Source organism: Microtus ochrogaster, chromosome 26, assembly GCF_000317375.1.
Source record: "Microtus ochrogaster isolate Prairie Vole_2 chromosome 26, MicOch1.0, whole genome shotgun sequence".
Classification (NCBI taxonomy): domain Eukaryota; kingdom Metazoa; phylum Chordata; class Mammalia; order Rodentia; family Cricetidae; genus Microtus; species Microtus ochrogaster.
The window spans coordinates 9,608,258-9,619,018 of record NC_022025.1 but is presented as its reverse complement, the minus strand read 5'-3'; the positions used below and the strand labels follow the sequence as shown (position 1 = coordinate 9,619,018).

Genomic DNA, 10,761 nt, shown 5'->3' with positions numbered 1-10,761 from the left:
TTGTACAAGAACTTCTGGATTGACTTCCAGAAAATTCTGAGAATGCATTAGGGCATCTTTTGAAACTTCAGATTTCAGATACTCTAAAAAAAAAATCAATCTCAAGAATGGGAACACTGGATTCAAAACAATCAAATTATAACTTTTAATAACCTTGATGTACACATGAAAACTGAGAACTTAGAAGCTGTCTTATTACTTTTTTGAATTCCTACTTCTGTATATACAACTCTTAGCTAATCATGGCAAATAGAATAATAAATACAATTTGAATGTTATCATATAGATTATAAAATCTAAATGAATATTCCATGTCATTTTTTGTTAAAAAGAAATGAGAAAATATGATATCTTTCCAACATATTTGATTTTTCAGAAACAATTATACTTTTGAAAGTCATTGAATTAAAGAATTTAGAAAAACTATTTTACTTCATATTTTTTTTCTATTACTCAAAGACTAAGAATTTTTAGATTAAGGAAAGTATTTTAATTTTTTTCTTCAGAATATTTCAAAATAAAATTTAATGAAGGGATGGTCACAAAGCTTGGCAGACATGATATTTTTATGCTAAATCATTTTTTAAGGAGAGCTAGAAGCCAATCATAGCAGCAAGTTTTAACATTAACCCATATAAATACATTTTTGAAGACAGAGACACTTTAAAATTTCTTCATTGAGACATGTTTGAAAACTGAATAAATGTTTTAAGAAAATAGATCTACCAATATCCTTCATAAATAGGTAGCTCAAATTTGGAGGAAAGAAATAAGATAAATACACAAATTACTTTCTGCTTTTTAGGCATTAGAGAGCACACAAAATAACTAGGCTAATAAATATAAATAAACATACAGGCTAGTCATTCTTTTATCGTATGGGTTCTGTCCTGACTTTGACCACTTTCCAGTGGGGATCATATGTGATACGCACAAAGGATCCACACTTACACCTTGTACCTTTCCTGAATATTCCCACTGGTCTTCCAAAAACTTTACATTGTAGAATAAATATAGATACATATATCCAAAACATTTAGATATTACACTAGATACATCGCAGTTTAAATGGTAATATTGCTGCATGTGTAATCAGCCATTTGTTATGGTCATCTGTTTTCATAAAAGGATGCTTGTGTGCCAGTATTGCAGGATACATGTCGTGAAAAAAAAATGAATGAACTCTAACATGTGCCATAGGAAGTGTAATATAATTTAATACAGAGTTACAAGTTAGAAACACAAAGTACAAATTGGTTTTGGTGGGGTTAAAATAATGTTTAACTTATGATTAATTCGTCATTAAGATATTAACCTGAAAAGCAGCATAGAATGATAATCAACCTTAACCTTTAAATCTCTTATCATCTAGCAACTATTGCATTTTTGAATCCGTTCAAGTATCTTCAGGAGATATGTTACTGCACTTACAGGTACCTTAATTCACTTCAACATTTACAAAATAACACTGACAAACAGAACAACAGAAAACACCCATATATATTAATGAGTTTCTGAACACTCACAACACTCAAGTAGCTATTTTAGGATTGGTTTAGGTTACATTTTAATCTCGACGTCTCTGAAATCTTCATATATAGATGGATGCTTCAGACACACTGGCTTCTTCTATGGCTATTACAATTTGTAGGTCAAAATTACTTTGTGCATCCACTTTGCGTAATATGCTACTCGGACAAAAATACCAGGACGATTAGGGATGGCACATCCACGGCCAGGAACAATGACACCAAGAACCATTTTCATTTTGTGCTGCTCACAAATGAGTGGGCCACCATAATCTCCCTAAGAAGGAAAAACAACAACAAAACAAATTATTTTGTAAGTAAAAAAAACAGTAATTCTTCAGTAGCATTCCCCTGATGACTTGCAGCTAAAAGGTATAGAAATTCAATGACATCAATTTTTCTTACATTTTAATTATTGTATATGTCTCCATGTATGTGGCAGTCAGAAGACAACATGTAGGAATTGGGCCTCTCCTTCCACCTGGGATTTGAACTCAGATCCTTTGGCTCGGCCACAGGTACCTTAACCCACTGCACCATCTTTTTCAGCATTCCCCCCACCGAGTAATATCAATTCTCTGTTTATTTTGTTGTTGATATTCACCATGTGTTCCATATCAACATTTGGAAAATATATAGATTTGTAAAATATAGACAAAATCCACTTGTAATCACATGATTTAATGGTTAAGCGTACTTTAACTTTCTCTTCTTTCTAAAACACTCTTTGCCTGCTACCAAAAGACTATCTTAACATTTTAATTAGGAAATCCTTAAAATTGAAACGATAATTTTATATAATTTGGAAAATACTTTTCCAAGCATGAAATATTTCTCCATTCACAGTTGATACTAGTAGCTAATATAATTATAATTGAAATATTTGACTATATCATCAGGCAAAGAAACATGACAAATGAATATAGATTAACTTGTGCATATACATATATTATATACATATTAATACACAAATGTTAACTATATGAATATGCATGTATTCATACTGCACATGTTTGTATAGATAACTGTTAGAACTGTGTTGTATCACTTTTTTGCGCCACGCACCCTCTTAAGAGTACAGTTACAGAGATGGAAGCATGGCTCAGTATTTAAGAGGACTGTTTCAGAGGACCCATGTCTGGTTCCCACCACCTTCTATGGGCTTCTTCTTGCAGCTTCTTCTTTGCACCATAGAAGGTGGTGGGAACCAGACAGCCAATTATGGCTTCCATGGGTACCAAGCACGTATATGAGGCATGTGTCAGCATTTAAGCACACATACATACACATAAAAAAGAACCACAATGACTAGCTTTAAGCATGCAAATATAAATAAGAATGTGTGAGCCAGGTGGTGTTGGTGCACGTCTTTAATCCCGGCACTCGGGAGGCAGAGGCAGGCGGATTTCTGTGAGATTGAAACCAGCCTGTTCTACAAGAGCTAGTTCCAAGACAGGCTGCAAAGCTACAGAGAAACCCTGTCTCAAAAACAAAACAAACAAACAAAAAAGAATGTTTGATATTATCTTCATTTTCCTCTAAAAGCAATGCAATTTTAAAAAAATTAAATAAATGCTATAAAAGTTATGTCTGTATGTTGGGTAGAAAGAAGAAGTCATTGATATAGAATTTTTGATAGGTAAATTAAGGCAGACCTGAAAACAAATGCCAAACAGTACAGATTTAAAAAAAAAAGACACCAAGCCCCATAAGGTAATAAAATTGCAGTTTATTTGACACCAGCCACCCCTGACAGTCACTTTTCAAAATGACTGTCTTTGGAGACTTTCTACCACTTCTACCATGTAGAAATTTAGGATCGTTCTCTTCAAATATTCTTGACTAATGAAATAACCAAACAACAGATGCAAAGAGGCTAGGAAGAAGGAGGGATGAAGGAAGAGAGGGCAGTTCTCTCTCTCTCTCCTCCAGTTTCCCCCATCTACCACCTACCCCCCCCCATTCACTCCTCAGAGAGAGTAAGGCTCACAAATGAGTGGGGAATGAAAAAAGTTTAGCACATCACTTTGAGGCAGGACCAAGTTTCCCCTATGTCTAGACTGAGCAAGGTATCCTTCCAAAGAGAATGGGCTCCAAAGAGCCAGCTCAAGCACTAGGGATAAACTCTGGTCCCACTGCCAGTGGCCCCACAGACTGTCCCAGCCAAACAACTGTCATTCACATTCAGAGGGCCTAGTTTGGGCCTATGCAGTTCCTCCGCTGTCAGTCAGGTGTCAGTGAACTTCCCCTGGCTCAGGCCAGCTGTTCCTGTGGGCACAGCTTCCTCTAAGACTTCTGCAGTTTGTATGATCGTCTTTTTAGACAGGAATGCCTTGAATGTGCTTTGTGGATGAAGCATGGGCTGGCTCATAAGTCAATTAAAAGAAGTGCACAAAAAAAATAACAGAAGGCTTTTTCTAAACTTCCTTTCTCTAGGAATGCCTTGGTATACAAATACTTTGATTTGACAAAAATAAACAGAAAACACACAAGCAAATATGGCATTGGCTTTTTAAGACAATTTTGGCTTAGTTTGGTTTATAAGAAAGACTTTTATCAAGAACTTATAATCTTCCTGCTTTAGTTTCCCAAGTTCTAGAATTATAGGAATGTTCCACCTGTAGGTAGATAGGTAGATAGATTAGATGATAGATATAGATATAAATTAGATAGATAGATGATAGATAGATGTTAGATAGATAGATAGATATACAGAAGATAGATAGATGATAGATAGATAGATATACAGAAGATAGATAGATGATAGATAGATAGATAGATAGATAGATAGATAGATAGATAGATAGATAGATAGATAGATAGATAGATAGATAAGCAGGCTGGGCAGGAAAACAGACAGAGATAGACAGACAGACGGACAGACAGACAGTCAGACTTTATTAAACAACTTTTTAATACCTCGCATGGTCCCGATCCAATCTTTTCAGCCCCAGCACACAGTTCAGACTCACTGAGAGTCACCTTCCCTTGGTGGTGCTGACGGCACTTCTCATTCCCCATAATATACAGATGGGCTACTCGCAATAAACCATCCGAATTGATCTCTGCAACGGCATAGAAAATACGCAGTTAATGAGCAATGAATAAAGGCAAGGAAATCAGGAAAAAAAAGCGTTTATATGCTAAATAACTATACTCCCTCATGTCTTAAAAGTTAGCTTACGTCCAGTGTAGCCCCAGCCGTAAACACTGCAAGTGGTCTTCTCTGGGATTGTGCAGCCATAATTGGGTAAATCAATTGTACTGACAAAGTCATCTAGGACCGCAGGCCTGAAAAGACAAAATCCAGCGTAAGTACTCTGGGAACACCATTCTACAGAAACATGGACATGCCATGACATATACAATATTAAGGAGATATTTACTAGCAATAATCTGCAATAAATGTTCACTGTGCAAAAAAAAAATTACTCTGATTCTTTTCTGAGTCAAATGATTGTCATTAAGCTTCAGTATTAAGGTAGTAAGAATATTGTGTGAAATTCTCCTACTGCTATATGAAAATCATATTACACCTCTTTCTAGTATAGGTCACATACATGCACATGCACACACAAATGCATCCACATGATACATGAGATAATGATGGCTCTACATGAGAAAGAAAAAGAAACTCAGCTGAAAAGCAATGTTTCAGTAATTCGAGTTTCTGGGAAAATAGGGCCTCACCGAGAAAGCTTCAGCAGCACCAGATCTGAGCCTTCCGGCCCCGAGACCAGCTGGGAAATGTTGAAGACCTGCTTGCGTTTCTCATCACCTCTCCCGTGGACATCGTGAATTCCAAGCCAGGCTTCGTAATCCTTCAAGTCTTTGTTTCTAGGTAGGAAAGGAAATACAAACTATAGTGTCTAAGTATAGATCATTATTAATTTCCATTGTCGTTTTAACTTATAAGGATAAACACTACATTTAATTTTTAATCCAAAGTATAATACATAGCAACACATTTGTTAAGGGAGATCCCCGAGCACCAGAAATGTGTTGAAGCAGAGAAAAGTTTGAAGCTGCACAAATTCTAAGGCTACTCAGTTTCTAACATGTTGTATTACACTTGCTATACAGAAAGACACCTGTTACAAAATCTTCATGGTCTTTACAGGAATCATAATTTGCTTATAAACTTTGTATCCTCTCAGCTGTATATATACTTGGCTTATCGCTAAGGTTGAAGATATTCACGGAAACCCAGTGGTATGACGAGAACTGAAAAGGAAACTCTAAGTGCAGCCTCCTTATCTTTGCTGAGGTCATTGTCCTTGAAATTATCTCCATGCTGGTCCCCAAGATAGATTAAAAAAAAAAAAAAGATGCAGGGATTCAAGGAAGGATGATACTAGTCATCACAAGTATCTCTCTAGGAATACTGAGTAAAAGTGAGAAGTCGGAACATGGTGTTTTACATAATTCAGAGAAATAGTTTCCCCAAGTGAGACTAAGGTCAATCGTGGAAAAAAAAAAAACCCAGTTAGCTGAATGAGCAGTAAACACTGAATGAGCACTAAATATGAAAGTATCAGTAAAGCCAAACTTTTATAATCAAATTTTAGAACAAAGGCTGACAACATGATTCAGTGGGTAAACACGCTTGTGGAATTTGATTGCAGAGATGCACATGGCAGAAGGAGGGAGCTGACTCCCACGAGTTGACTTCTGACCTCAACATGCAAGCCATGTCAAGTACACACACACACACACACACACACACACACACACACACACTATTTTTCATTTAAAGTAGACTAAATGGCTCCCTTCTTCTGATAAATTTCTGTAAAATAAATGCTCAACTTCAAAATCACAATAGAAGATATATTTACATGCCTCAAATAAATGTTGATTTAAAAACCATCTTACCTGGATGGAAAACATTGCCTTGCAGTAAGAACCCAACTTTCCTTTATCAGTGATCCTCCACAGATATGTTTATTTCTATGGAAAGAGAAAAGAACAAATAACATCTTTGTGAAAAACAAAACTTCCTGCCAATTAGTGAAAACCTATAACTTCATATATCAAAACTAAATGAACTGCCAAGAAAAATAAAAGCAATCTATTCGGAACAATACGCAGCAGTGCTTTTGTCCGAGGGTGGTATTTGGTGAGTGTGGCATCCATAACTGTTTTCACACTGTGACTAAACTTTAGGGCATCAAGTTTACAATAGAAAAGTCGTCACTATATGCCAGTATATACTCCCAGTGCATGCGTTTATGCTTATGACCACATATAATAATGCTGAAAATAAAGTCCTAAACAATCACGCAGTGGTAACAATGTTTCACCCTATTTTTTGCTTTTACACTGTTCCGTTTTTCCTCTACCATTATTTAGTAGTTTCAGGTTTTGCTTTTTGTGGGGGCCCTGGATATGCTAAAAGCATATCCTCAGAAAGCTTTCTACAAGGAACTGCCCCTCCAGCGTCTCCATTCTGGCTTGAACTGATTAAAAAGCAACTGGATTTAGATAAATTTGCCAAGTGTAAGATCACTCACTATAGTTTTTCATTTATGAGAGCAAAATAATTGTTCAAGATGAATCATCTAGGAATTTTTAAATATTTGTACAGAAGAATAAGAACTAGTGCGCTTATTTGATGATTTCAAAAATCTGTAAATCCTTTTTTTTTTCTTTTTGGCAGAAACATGGAAAAGACTGCAGCTCTGTCTTAGCCACAGTTCCAAGGAACACAGCTGCCCGTGGCTTCAGCGCCGACACTCAGAACGCCCAGCTTAAGGGACAATTATTTACGGCTTGCCACACAGGAGGATGACAGTAGATATTGAGCCTTAACTTCTATTCCCCTCAGTGTGTGTTTTGGAAAAATAACCAAACATCTGTGGTTTACTAAGAACTTGGACTACTATATGTAAGATTTGAATAATGTGAGTCAGATACTTCATTTTTATGAGAATTCTAAACTTCTTTGTAACTTGCATGTTGATTTTACATAGATCATACTAGTGATTCTTTTTTTTTTTTTGTTTGTTTGTTTTTTTGCTTTTTTGAGACAGGGTTTCTCTGTGGCTTTTGGAGCCTGTCCTGGAACTAGCTCTGTAGACCAGGCTGGTCTCGAACTCACAGAGATCCACCTGCCTCTGCCTCCCGAGTGCTGGGATTAAAGGCGTGCACCACCATCGCCCGGCCATACTAGTGATTCTTAAGACCTTTGAGAAATAGACATATTAAAACTTCTATATCTAGCTGATTATAAAAATCAAAACCACCCAATTACTCTAATAGGTTATTGATTTCCATAATAAAACACTTTAAAATTGCTCTTATTCATTTCAGTGATATTGGAAACTAAAAACACCATTTCTGTGATTGTGTATAATCATCTTAGAACATAAGTTTAAAGTATCCTAGATTTGAAAATTAATGTATGTGCCATAACTATCATGGTGACATTAAGGTACAAATAGGTCTTTTGTGTCATATTCTTCCAGTTTGTCAGAATCAGTGTCACATACAATAAGTATTAATGGAAACTTTGCTACAACTTATAAGGATTATCATGTGCATAAATTTTACAGTCCGTTATAAATTGGTAAGCAAATCAGCTGTTGATCCCCAGATTAGTACCTTCTATAGAACACATTCTTCTTGCAGTCTTAAGCTGAAAATGTTTTTGCAAATATTCAGACTATCGGGATTGTTATCATTAATAATTACCTGTATTTCAAACTAACCATCCATCCTACGTTTGTCCGTGTTGGGATGCCATTTACAACCCGCAGCTGTTTTGTCTTGGCACAGGATATGACAGGGTCTAAAAAATATGACCACGTAGAGCACTTGGTCATGCTATTACTCAGTACCTATAACTTTTATTAAATTCTATGATAGCTACATAGAATAGCTACATAGCCACAGTTGTTTATCAAGTCCATGACACATACATCCCCATTTGTTTTAGTATACAACAAAATACTTGAATAACTTCTTTTGGGCTAAGAAGAGTATGAGAAAATTAATAAAAAAAAAACCCAGCAGGAGCAGCAACAACAGAAAACCAAGTGCGCGCCTCCCCGAAGCTCTTGTTCTCATGATGAAGTAAGTCACTGTCTCACATGCCTCCGTCTCTCACCTAACACATCCCAGGGCTGGTAAGAGCGTTAGGACACGACAGACTGAAGAAGCTATGGAACTGTCCAAAACCTGGCCTCTTTGTTTCTGCCTTTAGTATTCTCGTGCCTCTTTGAGGGGGATGTATATAAATGTGATCCACTGCATATGGAGTCCCTCAAATTAAAAGTGTGAAAATACGTTTTTCAAAAGTCATGTGCAGTTCTTTTGACTACGTCACATCTATAATCAGAACAGTCTAAATTTTAGAATAAAAACAGATAGCGGTCACAGAAATGGTTCAGCAAGCACAGCTCTTGCAGAAAAGATCGGATCCCAACACCGACATCAGGTGGCTCACCACCAGCTCCAGGGCATGTGACACCATCGGCTCATTTTCTTTTTTTTTTTAATTTTAATTTTAATTTTTTATTTTTTATTAAATATTTATGCCTCCTCCCCGCCTCCACCTCCCATTTTCCTCCCCCTCCCCCGCTCCCTTCCCCCTTCAGTCCATAGAGCAGTCAGGGTTCCCTGCCCTGTGGGAAGTCCAAGGTCCTCCCTCCTCCATCCAGGTCTAGGAAGGTGAGCATCCAAACAGCCTAGGCTCCCACAAAGCCAGTACATGCAGTAGGATCAAAACCCAGTGCCATTGTTCTTGGCTTCTCAGCAGCCCTCATTGTCTGCCATGTTCAGAGAGTCCAGTTTTATCCCATGTTTTTTTTAGACCCAGTTCAGCTGGCCTTGGTGGGTTCTTAATAGATCAGCCCCACTGTCTCAGTGTGTAGGTGCACCCCTCGAGGTCCTGACTTCTTTGCTCATGTTCTCCCTTTTCTTGAGCTGCTGCATCAAAGTGCCCATACCCCCCTCACTGACACACATACATACATGAAGTTTAAAACAAAATGGAAAAAAAAACTACATTGACTTTAGATGGGATGTTACTATAGTGCAAAATACTTTTCATATATACCAAAGATTTCTTTGTAACTCTTTTTTTACTTTTATTCTATGAGGATAATAATGAAATTGTTGGGACTAATAAATCCTGGCTTTCAGCTGCTCTTCCCTCCTAGAACCTTCTAATTGAAGCTACTAGAAGCTGTGCCTAGTTTAGAGGATCAGAGGATGGAATTTTCACCTGTTGACCATTGACTGCAGTGTATTTAAGTCTACATGGTGTTAATAAAGAGGGGCTTTTAGTACCAGTGATAGAAGGTCTTTGTGCCAGTCTGTCTCTGTGTCTGTGTTCTCAACCTCCAGTCCCTTGCCCGAAGCTCGCAAACTGGGGTCTAGGGCATAGAGTGCAGACGGGGGCCACGGTGTGCGGCATGAAATCATTTGTGACAGACAGAAAGTCAATTATGTTTTATGTTTTGAATACTACTCACGGTCCAAGTTGACAATTGTAGGTGTGGTATCTCCTTCACCTGTAGAAATGAATATTATGATATATAATAATTCGTGTATACATATTCATTAATCTATATAAAATCAAACCACGACATCGAAATCTTTGTTGTAATTTCCTAAAATTACTGACATTTAATTCACTTAAGAATCAATAAGTTGCTAATAACATCAAAATGAGTTGTAAATATAATATAAATTTTCTGAAGAATTCTGTCCTCTTTCCTGTCTAACACTGTGAGCATCTCCTCTTGGTACTACAGGATGTGGGAAAGTCTTATTGGCGTCTCTGAAGGCTGCAAGTGTGTGTGGCTTCATGGCCTTTGACAGACTAGATTCCAAACAGTAGCTGGAGATGACCTCATTCTGCAAGGTATCCAGCACTATACCCAAGGCTTTTCCATACAGTACCACACATGTCCATGATTGGTTTGAGTGGATACTTCATATAGACTGAATGTCTTTCAGTGCAATTGATCTGTTTGCATTTTTTTTCTAACAGCTACTTTTACTAATACTTGAATGAAGAGAATTGAAACTGAACGTGCTTGGTAAACCTATTTAAGAATTTAGAAAATAGAAATTAATGTCATCTCTGCAGAAATGGGGTAAATAATTATTTTTGTTGATAGACTCTGTCAAAAGTTAGATTTTCCAGATGTTTGGAAAGAAGAAGAAGAAGAAGAAGAAGAAGAAGGAGGAGGAGGAGGAGGAGGAGGAGGAGAAGAAGAAGAAG

At 36.9% G+C, this 10,761-nt stretch overlaps 1 protein-coding gene across 2 annotated transcripts in view; it reads right to left on the bottom strand.

Annotated features, from left to right (window-relative positions):
- Positions 1-1,234: 1,234 nt before the first annotated feature.
- Positions 1,235-10,761, bottom strand: part of Hgf (hepatocyte growth factor) — a 61,636-nt gene continuing 52,109 nt past the window's right edge. For both annotated transcript variants that reach the window (XM_005358339.3, XM_026784671.1), the window contains exons 12-18: positions 10,007-10,045; positions 8,223-8,319; positions 6,405-6,479; positions 5,220-5,366; positions 4,714-4,820; positions 4,449-4,594; positions 1,235-1,806 (exon numbers count right to left, since the gene is read on the bottom strand). In XM_005358339.3, the coding sequence (XP_005358396.1) occupies positions 1,639-1,806; positions 4,449-4,594; positions 4,714-4,820; positions 5,220-5,366; positions 6,405-6,479; positions 8,223-8,319; positions 10,007-10,045 (779 nt within the window). In that variant the 3' untranslated portion in view covers positions 1,235-1,638. The remainder of the gene's footprint in view (positions 1,807-4,448; positions 4,595-4,713; positions 4,821-5,219; positions 5,367-6,404; positions 6,480-8,222; positions 8,320-10,006; positions 10,046-10,761) is intronic.